The sequence below is a fragment of the Amphiprion ocellaris genome, chromosome 23 (assembly GCF_022539595.1).
Source record: "Amphiprion ocellaris isolate individual 3 ecotype Okinawa chromosome 23, ASM2253959v1, whole genome shotgun sequence".
Lineage (NCBI taxonomy): Eukaryota > Metazoa > Chordata > Actinopteri > Pomacentridae > Amphiprion > Amphiprion ocellaris.
This window is the reverse complement of record NC_072788.1, coordinates 15,198,056-15,213,952: the sequence shown is the minus strand read 5'-3', so window position 1 is coordinate 15,213,952 and position 15,897 is coordinate 15,198,056. Positions and strand designations below refer to the sequence as shown.

Genomic DNA, 15,897 nt, shown 5'->3' with positions numbered 1-15,897 from the left:
AGTAATTACTGTAACCTTTGATTAAGTAGCGGAAAATGACTCTGAAACATTCTTCCCGTTCAGACACGTAATCTGTTGCAGTAGGATTGTTGTTGTTGATAAATGTGCAGGAAAAATTACTCACTTTCCAAAGCGCTTCAAAAGAAATTGCTTAAAAGCCACATGTTGCGTGTTTGCTTCACTTTCTAGTTTGCATCTGCTGCATGGTTTGACATGCAGTTGTCAGGGTTACCAAACCTCACATAAATATCTGCACAGACATGTTCAGAGGAGGATGATAGGATGATAATACTCTGCTTTGCACAATAATTTGTGTCTGATTTGTTTAGATGAAAAGATGTACAGTTAGATAGTTAGATATTCTTAAAATCAATGACTGTAGCATCCCTTACCTTATTGCAAGGTCCAGAATCTATGAAGATGGAAATATTTTCATTTTAACAGTTGAAAAGTTGCTTATAATGAATCATACATCACTGAAATTTACACTTGCACCACATTTGTGCAATTGCAGTTTCCTCATCACGCATTTGTAACTTGTTAGTCGGAGCAGGATTTCCAAACTGGCTGTGAAATTACAAATTCTGCCTGCAGGTACATGCCTTATTACACTCAGGTTTTTGGTCAGTTCAGATAAATTTCCCACTTCCAGCTAAAGAATGTGAAAATCATCTTCTACTTACATCATTCTGTATAGTAATGCTTTTACATCCAAGTCATGTAGCGACCAAAAACATCGTTTTGAAATGAGGGGTCTTACAGAGTCTTTAGGTTACTTTTGCGTAAACTGAAGCAGCAGCAGGTGGGAAACACTAGACTGACAGATGACTTTTCTTTCTGTGTTTTCCTGTAGAGTGATCCAAAGTAAAAATGAAGCCTTTCCTGTCGGCAGCCATGTTGTGGCTTATTGCGGCTGGAGAAGCCACACCGTCTGCGATGAGAAAGGACTCATTCCCATCATTGCTGCCTGGCCGAAAGATATCTCACTGTCTCTGGCTCTGGGTACAGTCGGCATGCCGGGGTAAGACAGATGTTATGATGTATGTGTGGGTAGTAGCAATTTGACAGAACCAGATTGTTGTGTGTGTGTGTGTGTGTGTGTGTGTGTGTGTGTGTGTGTGTGTAAGCTGCTTGTGCAAAATTTTAAACCAAGCAGAGACAATGTAATTGCCTTTCTTTGTAAAGCCATTTGTTCTAATCAGGCTCAGAGTTTGCGCCCACAAACAGGGCATGTGAAGCTTCATTTGACTCTTCTTCTGCATAAAATAGCCCTATCACGTTTCGTCTACTTCAACCTTGAGGAGGAATTTGTTATCATGCAGAGCTATAATAAATATAAACATTTATTACAGTAAAAAGCAGCACTATTACTGCGAATAAGGCAAGGTAGGAATACGGGTAGATAATAATTAACCAAGTAGGTTTGTATGTTTATTTTACCAGTCACTGCTGGTGTTAGTGCATACAGCTGCAGATTAGAACTGTTAAACTTTTCATTTCAGACATTTAAGCATAATATTCAACATGTGCTTTTAGATCCGACACTGTCTCATAATAAAGGATACGTGGAAATCACTTTAGTTTCTGGCCAAATGAAACTGAGAGGAATGTTGAATATTGCATATTCTATGTGAGAAATACCAGTAGATTAATCAATTTTCCAACCTGTTATCTGCACTACTAGCAGTGTAAAACAACTCAACCTCATCTTCTGCATCACCAAGAAAATTTGTGTAAGTCCCTGTGGCAACACGCTGCATACAGTTTGCTTACTGTAACTACATAGCTTCATTTAGCTCAACAGGTTTGCTGATATACAATATTTCCTCATCTAAGACTCGATGTCGCTCACAGAGAATGTCCTCCGAACAAGAACAATAGCAGGTTAAAAGGCAGCCTTCATGACATTAAAAACTCTGCCTTTAGGCTCAATATACCTCGCTAATTAATCTCACTTCATAACTCACTTGTTGGTTGTATCTGGAAGCATTTTCTAGTCGACTAGTGGCTGTTCAGGCTTTTATCACAGCTGGATGGACAGGAAGTTATCTCTGTGGAATCTGAAATACAAACTGACAGCACATGAATTTTATTTATAGCAGCTTTAGAAGATGCCGGAAGTCAACTAAAAGGACTGAAAGACACTCCCATGTTTGAATACAGTCAACCTTGCCTGAATAAATATTAGAAAAGATTATTAATTGATGATAAGTATTATTATTCTCGTGCTGATTTTTGATAAAATTAGATTCAGTTGCTTTTGTTTACTATACCAGTCAAAGGTTTGGACACACCTTCTCGTTCAGTGGTTTTTATTTATTGTCTACATTGTAGATTAATACTGAAGACATCAAAACTATAAAAGAAAACATATGGAATTATGTTGTTAAAAAAAGTGTTAATCTTCATTATTAATCTACAATGTAGAAAATAATACAAATAAACAAAAAGCATTGAATCAGAAGGTGTGTCCACATTTCTGACTGATAGTTTATGTGTTTGTTTTTTCATAGAAACAGGGAACAGAAATTAGTTTTCTCTTTCATCTTGAATAAATAAACTTGGAAGGATCCAGATGTTATTACTGAAGTCCTGATGACCTCCTTATGGAAGCAATTACAAGGAGGTTATATTATGAAGACCTCACAGGCTCCAGTGGAGGAAGAAGTATTCCGATCATGTACTTTAGATAGAAGTACAAATACTCTGGCATAGAAATTATAAGCATATAATCATACATAGGTAAAAACACAAAATTATTAGAGTTGAAATATGCTTTAAGTATTAAAAGTAAAAGTATCATCATGCAGAAGGGTATTTCATAATAAAGTATATAATTGTATTATAATTATTGATGCATTATTGTGTTTATCAATTTGCTGTTGAAACTGGCAAAGGTGCCTATTTATAGTCTATCTCCTGGGTGAACACTGCAATTTTACATTAATCTATACTATTGCATCATTTGTTGATTATACAGTACAGTTCAAAAGTTTGGAGTCACCCAGACAAGTTCATGTTTTCCATGAAAACTCACACTTTTATTCATGTGCTAACATAATTGCACAAGGGTTTTCTAATCATCAATTAGCCTTTCAACACCATTAGCTAACACAATGTAGCATTAGAAGACAGGAGTGATGGTTTCTGGAAATGTTCCTCTGTACCCCTATGTAGATATTCCATTAAAAATCATCTGTTTCCAGCTAGAATAGTCATTTACCACATTAACAATGTCTAGACTGGATTTCTGATTGATTTAATGTTATCTTCAATTTTAAAAAATGCTTTTCTTTCAAAATTAAGGACATTTCAGAGTGACCCCAAACTTTTGAACAGTAGTGTAGTTTCTACTGTTAAACTAAAAAATTAAAGCTACTGAACAAATGAAAAAGAGTACAAAGTACAATATTTGCCTCTGAAGTGTAGTGGAGTAAAAGTACAAAGCAGTAGAAGATGGAATTACTCAAATACAGTACAAGAACTCAAAGTTCTACTCATACTTGAGTAAATGTTTCTTTTCACTGCTGCTTTTGGAAGCTGGATTTGAGTCTTTGTCCCTCCGCAGGCTGACTGCTGTGTACGGGTTAGAGGAAATCTTAGAGCTGAAGCAGGGTGAGACCCTGCTGGTGAACGCTGCTGCTGGGGCAGTGGGCTCCGTGGTGGGACAGATCGCCAAGATCAAAGGCTGCAAGGTGGTGGGTTCAGCAGGGTCTGACGCCAAAGTAGCCTACCTCAAAGAGCTGGGATTCGATGTGGCTTTCAACTACAAAACAGTGGATTCTCTGGAGGAGGCCCTGAAGACGGCTTCTCCTGAGGGATACGACTGCTTCTTTGAAAATGTAAGTTCCCAAATGTACTTTCCCGCTTCTTGATGGTTTTTAAATTCTCTCCTGACATTGTTTTTCCATTCTAAGTGCTTCTGTCTTGATTTTAGGTGGGAGGCCCTTCTTCAACTGTTGCTTTGCAGCAGATGAAGGACTTTGGAAGAATAGCTGTGTGTGGAAATATTTCCACATACAATGACACTGCACCCCAGACAGGTATCTGCTTCCCTACTTTCCTTTTCTTTATAAATAGTTAGATTTAATCACTTTAACTTGATGCCTGCTTGTGAGAAACACAGAGAAATGCAGTTAAAACAGTTTTTCACTAGAGGGCGACATTGTGTTGCTAAAGTTCTGTAACAGCTGAGCAGCAGACATTCATTTTTACATTCATTTGTTTCCTGTCACCCCCCACTGAAAGCGACTTTGGATTTTACTTTAACCATCTCTCTCTCAGGGCCGTACCCCCAGATGGTCATACTCATGAAGCAGCTTAAGATGGAGGGCTTCATGCAAAACAGGTGGCCGCACAAGAATGAAGAGACCCTCAAGAGACTGATGGCTTGGGTGAAAGAGGTCTGTGACCGAGAACAGTTTACTCTGATGCTGACCCAAATTTAGAATATTTCTTGTGCTTTCAGTAAAGATTTAAACTTCAATTACTAGGATTACCCTCGTTTCTGCTTCAGTATAATTACTGTGATTTATTTATTCCGCATCTGCAGGGCAAAGTGAAGTGTCGGGAGCACGTCACAAAAGGCTTTGAAAACATGCCAGCTGCTTTCATGGGGATGCTGCAGGGAGAAAACATCGGCAAGGCCATCATCGCAGTCTGAAGCGAAACACTATTCCAATGTAGAAGAATCACTATTACTGATAACTGACATGATTCACGCATGAAGGATGGAGCAATAGACATAGAATTAATCAAACAGCTTCGTATGAATGTCTCAATGGAGTTTTGTATTCATGAACTCTGGGCTCTAATCTTACAGTTTAGTAATTTTAGCATTGCATCCTATGTCACTGTTGGAATTAAATCTTCTCCAAATATTGTGATTTGGTAGGTTTTAATCAATGGTAAGGCTCACAGCAATGAATGAGATATACATTTTGAAACATTAGCAGCAGTTTTGGAAAACATTTTGACAGTTTGGAAAGCGCCACTATTGTCATTGTTCAGGAGAGACCAGAAGGAAAAAATTCTAGTCAGACGACACAAGACTGTTATTCTGTTTTGCCAGCAAGTCCCTGAATGAGCAGTGTGCATCTGTTGCGGATACATTTACAGATTATTCGCTGTAATATACCTTACCAGATGTCTTGTGTTTACAGCAATCTTTTGCATGCATAATAAAAAAACGTTGGTGCTTTTTTAGCAGAAAACACATCTTTCACATGTGTGTTGGGCTTTATGTTATCTATACAGTGTGATGTAAATGAATATGCTTTTACAGCATGAGGAAACAAGGAAAAACAAAACTACAGAAGATGTGAGCTCCTTTCACTCCTGAAATGGGTGGAGTCCAGATAATAGAGCAAGCACTGTTAACCTGCTGCTGCCAGTTGCAGCTTTTTGTTTGATGAAGAAATGGGCTGTATTTTTAGACGCCCATTTGAATTTCATAAGGTTATGGGTTGCTGCTGAGAGCCAGCTCCATGGTTACCTGGCCGGCTGTGTCTCTGTTATTGTTTGTAGCCCAGGAGACTATAGTAAGGTTTACACACCTTAGAGCATAAATGTAAGACTTTGTGTATCTGTAAAGGACTTTTAATGCTGGACAGGTCTACTTTATATTTACCAGCATAAAACCATTAAGTGAAAGTTAAATCACATTATCAGTCTCAGAGGAACATGCAAATGATCACAGGTTTCTGTAAACATTTAAGCTATATATTATTGTAAATATATTTATCAAGCGAAGATTTTTAGTCTTATTTCTAAAAGCATCAAAAAATGGCTTCAAATTTCAAGGTTGAGTGTAAAGGCAAAGTAAAGCTCAAGTCTCTTTGAATATGCAAAAATAGGGATGTAGTGATTCAGCCATACTGACGCCTTTCCTTGTGACCGACTCTCCTGTGTCTTCTCAAGCACAGTGATTCGTCACAGAAGTCAGTATGATCCTCCATTTGTCTTAAGCAGACCCAAACAAAGGTTGTGTAATAATGATGTGTGTGTTATGTATCAGTATTTGGTGCAAAAAAAAAAAAAAAAAAATGTAACTACTATTTAGATAATCAGTAAAAATGAGTTTTGGGCTGTTCACGACAGGTGCAGAATTATTGATTGACCACATGTAGAGAAAGATTATTAAGATTAATTTACAGATATTCCTGAAGTAAATATTACCTAATGATCCATTATTATATTGTTTCCCAGCCTTTTATTTAGTGTTTTATTATCTGATTTATAGTCTCCCATTAGGAATTATTAGAGGATTACTTACTACTCTCATTTCTCAATTAACTAATCAAACATTAGCTACTCTATAAAGTTTGATTAGGAGTTTCTCATTTACTGAAGGTTAATTAGCAGTAAGAGCCTCATTCATTCCCAGTTTACTCCTTGGTGACCTCTCAAAGCGTATGTTACCCATTTTATTTCATCTGCTGTGCAAGAAATATATATTCTATAATATTATGGTTTAAGGTTTAAAGCAACCACTGTGATGACGTAATGACGCACGGGACGTTGCCTGGCGGTATTACGTGAATTGGGGCTGCGCTGACTCAGTTATTTACGGTAAACCGAGAATTTGTCAAGTCATTATGACTCGAATCCCTCTTTAACCTCTTTCCCTGCAGGTACAGAAGTAATAACAATACTTATACTATACTATAAAAATATGTTACGAGATTGTGCAATTGATTATGAAAGCACTACTAACCGGTTATTGCCAAAAGGTCCCACTATTGAGTATTATTTTTTTGTATGTGTTTGTGCTTTTTCTTCATACCACATGCTGATTAATATTCAACGGTTTCAAAAATACGTTAATCCAACATAAGACATTGTACATTTTTGCAACATCTAGATGGTTGATGCATCAATAAATGGCAACGCCCAACAGCGTCAAGGTAGAATTGTAAGCGGTTGGAACTTTTCAAAATAAAGGCGTTGGTGGCGAACCCCTTAGGACGCTTAATGTAGAAAATAAAACCAATTATATGATATTGACGGATTGTTTACAAAATAGAAATGCAGTTTAAGACCTTTTCGCGATCGAGGAGTACGATTCTTATTTTTATTCGATAGCTTGACGGTAATACTCTTATTTTGGTAAATAACCGGCTGTGGTTCGGCCTAGAGGCGGTTAGCTTGACGCAGCAGCGATAAAAACGCGGCGTGGTTCTCTGGATTTAGGGCATTCTCCAACTTCACGTCGTTCTCCTGTCAGGCGCGTTCATCGACTGTCAACATGGTTCGCGAAGTAGAAAATTTGGTAAGTTGTGTCTTGTTTACGGTGAAGTCTGTGTTTGACCCGCTGCTGTTAGATGAAGCTAAACATGTTTTAGCCCAAGTGCCCCTTACTTCCACAGGGGCAGCCGCGCGCCTCTTTCCCCCTTCTCGTGACATCATTCTCCATGTTAGCCGAGCCCGTTTTTAGCTTTAGCTCAGTTAAAGTCCGCAGCTAGATTAATAATAGAACCTTAACATGATAGATATCAGAAACACAGCTACATCTTTGATTAACGGTACGCCGCTGGTTGATTTGAGCATGAATGTATCGGTGACTGGCTCCATGTGTGATGCGGCTTTTGGACTTTTCCGTCTAGCAGCAGGACGAGCGCTTCATCGGCTAACGTAGAAATGTCCTGAAAGTTAACGTTGGAGTGGCTGTCGGAGTCATTTTACAGTCTAAATAACATCGCGCAGTTATAACGGAAGCTGCATTGGTCTGTTAAAGGAGCGCGGAGTGATGCTAGCAGACGGCAGTTAGCAGCTGTAACGGCTAATGCTGGACAGCAGCAGGCCACGAGCGCCTAGTGGATGTCTGATGACGTCTGGGTGGAGACGGGAATGGACTTTTAGTTTCAGAGCACATTATCGAAGTAAATATATTCGGAGCACGTTATTAAAGTAAATATAATCGATGGGAGCGCACAGGTTTACTGCTGATTGCCCTCAAAAGTAACCGATTGCTAAGTCTAAAGACTGTTTAGCACTGATTAGTGTCCACATCATTATACCTACATGAGTGTGCATAACTCCGAAGTTTTATTTTAGCAAAAATACCGGTACTTGAGAAATCCACGTTTCTTGAATCGGGTTATACTAGAGCTGCAACCATTTTCATCCTCGATCTTTTTAAAAAAAATATGTAGTATTTATTTTTGTGTTGGTATTCGACTAATTGCTTGGTCTATGAAATGTCAGAGAAAGCTAAGAAAATGTCGATCAGTGTTTCCAAAAGCCCAAAATGACTTCCGTTAATGTCTTGTTTCGTCCACAACCCAAAGATATTGAAAATATCAGAAAATATTCACATCTAAGGAGCGAGAATCAAAGATTATTTTTCCTCTATTCAAAGTAGTAAATCAAATAAATCATTTTATTAATATTCGCCGCGAATGATTTACTAGTTAACTAATCGCTTTAATCATTGCAGAGCAAAAGTAAACACAAATCGCAGAAATAATCTATGAGGAAGTGGGAAATGCTACACAAGTCATCTTTTTGTGTTTAAAGCTAGTTTATGATGCAGCCTGGTTCTGTTTGACTGAAGTTTAGAAAACAAAGTGAAAGCTTCATTCACAACTTAACTTCTCTGTTTACATCTGCAGTGTCAGCAACCACTGACCAAGTGGAAGCAAATGGATTGCAGTCATTAAAGCAAAATGCATTTAGCAATAATGCTTTTCATATTTAGCAGATATACCACAATAACTTTATTTGTCCCACTTTCTATAGGCGGAATTCCAGAGCATCCTGAAGGAGGCTGGAGGTAAGCTGGTGGTGGTGGACTTCACAGCTACGTGGTGTGGCCCCTGCAAACAGATTGGCCCAGAATTTGAAGTAAGTGGATGATCACAGCGCTAAAGTTTTGTCGGAACCATATTTTATAATGAATTTCTGTCAAGGGAGGGAACACGCTTCATATTGGAGGATAAAACCTAAGGTTAGATGATGGACAAGTAATGTATCTCTTCTAAGCTGGAATACAGATATTTTGATTACTTTCAAAAATCTGTGGATGTAAAATATTCTTATAGAAACAGTAGCAGCAGCTTCTGTGAAAGAAATGTTTTTAGTTGTTTTTGAAGGAGCCCTTTCCTAAGTTGCTAAAAGGCAGCAGCATTGTTTTGGGGAGAGAGTTTGTTGCTTAGGCAACCTTTTGTCTTGTTGTTCCCACCTTGAGGAGGAAATGTCTGATTCACCGGAAGTTTTGATAGCTCTGTATAAATTAACTAATAGAACCACAGTCAGATTTGTAGACCCATTTATAATCAGGAACAGAAATGCATCAGTAAATTGTCTCATTATTGTATGACAGACGTCCATTGTGTTAATGCTCACTGTTTGATTCTCTACCAGAAATTGTCACAGTTGCCTGAAAACAGTAACGTGATTTTCCTGAAGGTGGACGTGGACGAGGCTGAGGTGGGTTGGTCTTTAAAAAAAAAAAAAAAAAGTTTTATTTTTATTTCATTCTAAACCTGAAGAATCAGAAAGTTTACAGTAAGAAGAAAACTCCGGGGTTTCCGGGCCATTAATACTCAGAGCAATGTAAACTATTCATGAAATCCATTTGACCAGGCCTCGGGGAACCAGAGGACGCTCATGTGACAAGTGAAAGTGCAAAGCTTTTCTGTGTCAGTGCCACAGCATAGTAAAACCAAGTAAATATTTGATATTTCTGGTGTTTAAATATCAGGCATAGAAAAGTAGATTTCAAACATTAACTGCATCGTTGGAGAGGGATTACTGCTTTTGGTAGGATGACTTGCTAACATGGTGGCCTATTGTAACCACATGTGGTAAACCTCTGACACATATTCTGGCAAAACAACTGCATTGGTGTTGTGTAATCTAGCTGTGGGTCAGATTCTGGTAATATCTAATCTACAAAGCTGTAAACAGAAACCTTTGATATCCCATCTGATGAGTAGTTACCCATTTACCTCCCTGCTACTCTAAGTTCTATAAATGCTAAAGTTGTGATAATGTCACTGAGGATTTCACAGAGCACAAACCTCACTTGTTTTATTAAACCAACACTCCAAAATCCTAAGATCTTCATCTTGGAGTGAATTAAAAGAAAATCAGCAAGCTATAATTCTGAAGAAGCTCTAAGTATTGAATGCTGAATTCATAGCCCAAAGGGAAAATAATTCTCATAATAAATTTCTCTACAGTTTGAATTTTACAAAGCAACCAAAAAAACTGGGCTTTAAGAAACAGATTTACAGAGTTTCGCTGATGTTTTTATAGGTTCCAGCTTCTGGTCAGTCTGAGTTTCCCCCATCACAGGTTTCCAAGCAAAACAAGTAAAAATCCCTCTTGGAACTCATCCCAGCTTCCTCTGTTACCATCTTTTGCAAACAGTTTCTGTTGACATAGACGGGTCCTTAAATAAAGCTTGCAGGTTGGATTACATATTTAGAAAAAAAGAAACTGATACGATGCAGCCCACACTGCAGGCATATTACAAGTTAGCAACACATAGCTGGATAATATGCAGCTGTAAAACCTGTTGAAGTTGCTCTAATCTTGTTTAACTTTTGTACATTGTATTACCTTACTCATGTACTGGGCTGTTTGGCTTGAACAGTCCTCAGTCAGGGTGGAGCAGTGTTGCTGATTCAGTCCATCCATCTAACTGCTGCTCTCTTTGCTCTTCTCAGGATGTGAGTTCCGAGTGTAAAATCAACTGCATGCCCACATTCCACTTTTACAAGAATGGAGAAAAGGTACGTCAGAATATACAGCAAAGATGGAAACCTCAACCTAATAAGTTCACACACTGAGCAGAGTGGGAGTACAGTTGGCATTAATTTGACTGTCTACTTTTAATGGAATGTCTGAGTTTTTAGCTGCTCCATTACATTCACAGCTGGCACACAGTCAGTTCAGAGCTACTCTGCTGGAAACAATGAGTAAATGCAAGAAACAGTCAGTGGCTCATAAGAGGGATGGTTTTTAAAGACAGATTAGAGCTTGAAGCAAATTGAAGGAAATTTACAAGTTCGTCCACTTATTTGGAGGGTAGTTCTAACTATGGACAGTAAAAGGGGATTTACAGTAAAAGATACTAAATGTTGCTGTTCTGACCTCACACTTCATCTATAGTAAATACAAATATATTCTTTTGTGTTTCTTTCAGGTGGACGAGTTCTCTGGTGCTAACAAAACAACACTAGCAGAGAAAGTGGCATTGCATAGATCATGAGTCCCTCCAACCAACCCTACAGTAGAAGCTGTTACCCTCCTGTACATGTCTACGAAGGAATTCCAGTTTTATTTCCGATCTCTATCAGGTCTTCTATCCCCAACAGCAATAATTTTATTCCACCTTCATCACGTTATGGCAACATAGTCTTGTTCAGTATAGTATCTTGACAATGGGCTGAAATTTGATTCTAACCCTGACGACCACTTGTTTTACCTGGCTGTTTTGAGGCGATTCTGCTTGTTTCCTGACAAAACCTGGACTTCTTTGTACGTTGTGGATTGAATAAACCGATGAATTCCACAAACTTCTTGTCCTTGTCCTGAATCTGATCGAAAGAGAGCAAGTAACAGTATTTTATGCTTATAATAAAAATGTGAGAATAGTTTACACATATACATTGGACCATCACATCAATAGTTTGTTACACATCGTACAAGTATATAGCAGCATATGTTTTAATACTGTGGAGTCTCTATATGAAAAAATACTGCTTTATTTTTACAAAATGGTTCTTGCGTTGCCTTTGCAGAGAGAGATGAGTGAATGGTTTACAAGTGTGGTCAGTTAACTATACAAGAATTCCCTTCATAAGATGATTCACATGGAGCAGAGTGGAACCTTTTAGAAGTGATAGTACACCGATTTCCTCTTCCTGCAGAGAGAAAGAAGAAAGGGTTACATTTAAAATGTGGGGGTTTTTTGCAGGATCACAATTGTTCTACAGGTCCCATAGTAACTCTTTTCTTCTGTTGGTGAAGAAATGCATTTCAAAACAGCCTTGAGAGGAGTATTGCTACACACTCACTCCATACTTACCCATCAATACAAGATTTTCTGTTGCTAAAAAACAACACAAAATGGACTAATACAGGATACTGCAGGGTGTCTGGTAAATACTTTCCATGACACTTCCAGGATCTCTTCATTCTTTCTCTCCCTTCAGTTTTCTTTGAGGAAGCTTTTAACTACAGCAGCTTATTATTTCACAAAACGTGGTTTCAGGCCGCATTGCTTCGCTCTTATGTCCAACATCCTCCTAGCTGAGCTGAAACTCATTTTGACACATTCGCAGAAAGTAGAAGTGCATTGAAAGATGTTAGTAACAACTTTAGAGGAAGTAATCGTTTACTTTAATGCTTGGAATAATTCTGATCAAGCAGACAAGATGCAATAAGAGTCACTGCTTTGGAAAAACCCGACAGTGAAACACATGGAGGGTAAAATATCAGACGAGTCATTCAGAAGACAGTCTGGGGTCAGCAGGTTAAAGCATGCTATAGATAGATAAGAAGTTGTTTCATCCAGGGCTATGCAGCACATACAAACGTTGTGTATTATCTTTATAAAGGCAGAGCAGCACCGTCTGTTAATTTCCAACTGGAGTCTCTTGGTGATGACTCATATCAAACCTTTGGACTTCTCATAGCCTTATTTGTTCAGAGTCTCAGTTTCAGTTCAAGGGGAAGAGTCAGGGGAGCAGAGGGATCTTTCAGCATGTGTGACTACATTATGGAGAATGGAAGCCTCTATCATTACAATTTAGAATCTCCAGTAAATGTTTGGCCATAAGCAGCTGTCTACTTTGGTTTAAGAGCAAATCCTTGCAAAATTATTCCCATCAGATTCAGCTGCACTTTGTGTTTAGTGCTAATAGGAAAATGCTAACACTCTAACCACTGCACTTTGATAAACATGTTAGCATGCCAGTGTAAGCATGCTAACATGTTAAATTAGCATTTAGGGGACAATATCGCTGTGTGTGAGCACACTTTCACATAGTTGCTACAAGACTAGATCTTTCTCACGGTAAAAAGCACTGATCATCACAAAGGCAAAATAAGTCAGATTTTTCTATTTAAAGCACTAAAACAGTTACCTTGTGGCCTTATTAAATGAATTTTCAAAAGAATGTTCCTAGTTTTGGAAACCATTAAAGATGCAGTATTATTTTTTTTATGAACACACTGAGCTACATAAAACAATGAATTTATCACTGACTTGGAAACAAATAGCTACCTTATTTTACTATTTTCCACGGTTATTATACATTTAAACTATGATATTTAAGTAAAAATGATGTTTTTTTCTTTGTTAGCATGTCCATATGGTGTTTTTTTATATGCTAGAAGACAAATCATGAGCAAAACAAACAGTCCACACTGTGACTGAGCACCTTTAAACTGCAGTGTAGTGATGCCAGTTTCAAAAACACAGATCCAGATTTCCAGGTTTCATCTGTAACACACCTAAGGAACCAATCCTGTTAACCTGTGGGGGCCTTTTTGTATGATTATTGCTCTTCAGAATCAATTTCTGGTTCGAACATGTACTGATGAATTATTCCATTATTACAGCTTGGCACTGTTTTAGCAGTCATAGGGTGAGCTGATGTGCTCAAGCTGCAGCAAGCGAGTGGGATGGTTGGAGAGAGCCGCCAGTATTCTAGAGGTAGCTACAGTGTAGAGTAACATCTGAGCCATTTTAAAGCAGAAAGGGATTATATTCATATATAAAGTCTAAACGGGTAACTTTGATACACAGAGATGAGTTTAAAGGGGTTGAATCGGTGACTAGAGAGGGACTATAAGTTTTAAAAATATCTGTTTATTGACACATTTCAGGAAATTTTTTTCAGTTTTGGAAAAACTTTTTTTGTGTTTTGCGATTGTATTTCCGTGTGTGTGTGTGTGTGTGTGTGTGTGTGTGTGTGGGTGTGTGTGTGTGTGTTTCTAATCACCTGGAGCAGTCGTGTCCACTCTAACCTGATGTGCAGCGGCCTCCATTCAGGCATGGCAGGATGCACATACACTATATTGCCAAAAGTTTTCGCTCACTTGCCTTGACTCGCATATGAACGTAAGTGACATTCCATTCCTAATCCATAGGGTTCAATATGACGTCGGTCCACCCTTTGCAGCTATAACAGCTTCAACTCTTCTGGGAAGGCTGTCCACGAGGTTTAGGAGTGTGTTTATGGGAATTTTTGACCATTCTTCCAGAAGCGCATTTGTGAGGTCACACACTGATGTTGGACCAGAAGGCCTGGCTCTCAGTCTCTGCTCTAATTCATCCCAAAGGTGTTCTATGGGGTTGAGGTCAGGACTCTGTGCAGGCCAGTCAAGTTCATCCACACCTGACTCTGTCATCCATGTCTTTATGGACCTTGCTTTGTGCACTGGTGCACAGTCATGTTGGAAGAGGAAGGGGCCAGCTCCAAACTGTTCCCACAAAGTTGGGAGCATGGAATCGTCCAAAATGTCTTGGTATGCTGAAGCATTCAGAGTTCCTTTCACTGGAACTAAGGGGCCAAGCCCAGCTCCTGAAAAACAACCCCACACCATAATCCCCCCTCCACCAGACTTTACACTTGGCACAATGCAGTCTGACAAGTATGGTTCTCCTGGCAACCTCCAAACCCAGACTCGTCCATCAGATTACCAGATGGAGAAGCACGATTCATCACTCCAGAGAACACGTCTCCACTGCTCTAGAGTCCAGTGGTAGCGTGCTTTACACCACTGCATCTGACGCTTTGCATTGCACTTGGTGATGTATGGCTTGGATGCAGCTGCTCTGCCATGGAAACCCATTCCATGAAGCTCTCTGCTGAAGCACTGTTCTTGAGCTCATCTGAAGGCCACATGAAGTTTGAAGGTCTGTAGCGATTGACTCTGCAGAAAGTTGGCCACCTCTTGGCACTATGCTCCTCAGCATCCATCAGTTTACGTGGCCTACCACTTCATGGCTGAGTTGCTGTCGTTCCCACATACTTCCACTTTCTTATAATACAGCTGACAGTTGACTGTGGGATATTTAGGAGTGAGGAAATGTCACGACTGGATTTGTTGCACAGGTGGCATCCTATCACGGTTCCACACTGGAATTCACTGAGCTCCTGAGAGTGACCCATTCTTTCACAAATGTTTGTAAAAGCAGTCTGCATGCCTAGGTGCTTGATTTTATACACTTGTGGCCATGGAAGTGATTGGAACACCTGATTCTGATTATTTGGATGGGTGAGCGAATACTTTTGGCAATATAGTGTAGCTGTTATTACAGGAGGGAAAACAGAGATGAGAGGAGGAGGAAGTCACTGCAGCTCATCAAACCCGTTTCTCATTGTTGAAATCCCAAACATTTTAATTAGCTTTGGCATCAACGTTGATGAAACCACAGGTCTGAGAGAAGCTTATTCTTGCTATTGATGCATCTTAAGTTTCAAGATGAAAATCCACTCGTGTCCACAGAGCACCACTCCAATAGTTACAGTTTAAAGTCTGTAGTTTTTGATGACAAAATATAAGAACAATAATCCATTGTAATGCAATGTTAAAAATGACTCCATTTTTAATGAACTGATTCATTGTTTAGTTATTTCTATGAGCCCAAAAACATGTTTTGAAATTGTTTGTTTAAAAAAATCTGCAGTATTCAATTTATAATCATGTAAAACAAATAAAAAGTTCAAAAAAATTACATGTAAGAAGTTGGGGTGAGTAGCATTTAAAGTCGACAACAAACCAATCATTTAACCCTCTGGACTCGTGATCCCTCTGTTTACTTAACTGACAAATGATTTAATGTTAAGAATAATGTGGAAAAGTCTTGGGCCACTCTGATTTTTAAAAATTTTAAACCAAATTCTTTCCTTCTCTAGTATATTATTATTTAAGCAG

The 15,897-nt window shown here is 38.7% G+C and overlaps 2 protein-coding genes across 2 annotated transcripts; both read left to right on the top strand.

The window, feature by feature from the left end:
- Positions 1-809: 809 nt before the first annotated feature.
- Positions 810-5,217, top strand: LOC129348079 (prostaglandin reductase 1-like). Its single transcript, XM_055007469.1, has 5 exons — positions 810-1,021; positions 3,569-3,842; positions 3,938-4,043; positions 4,285-4,403; positions 4,553-5,217. Exons 1-5 carry the CDS (start codon positions 825-827, stop codon positions 4,661-4,663), a joined length of 807 nt encoding a protein of 268 aa, XP_054863444.1. The 5' UTR covers positions 810-824; the 3' UTR covers positions 4,664-5,217.
- A 1,909-nt stretch (positions 5,218-7,126) lies between these two features.
- Positions 7,127-11,328, top strand: LOC129348076 (thioredoxin-like). The gene is made up of 5 exons (XM_055007439.1): positions 7,127-7,270; positions 8,740-8,844; positions 9,364-9,429; positions 10,674-10,739; positions 11,153-11,328. The coding sequence occupies exons 1-5, from the start codon at positions 7,247-7,249 to the stop codon at positions 11,216-11,218; spliced, it is 327 nt and encodes a 108-aa protein (XP_054863414.1). The 5' UTR covers positions 7,127-7,246; the 3' UTR covers positions 11,219-11,328.
- The last annotated feature ends 4,569 nt before the right edge of the window (positions 11,329-15,897 follow it).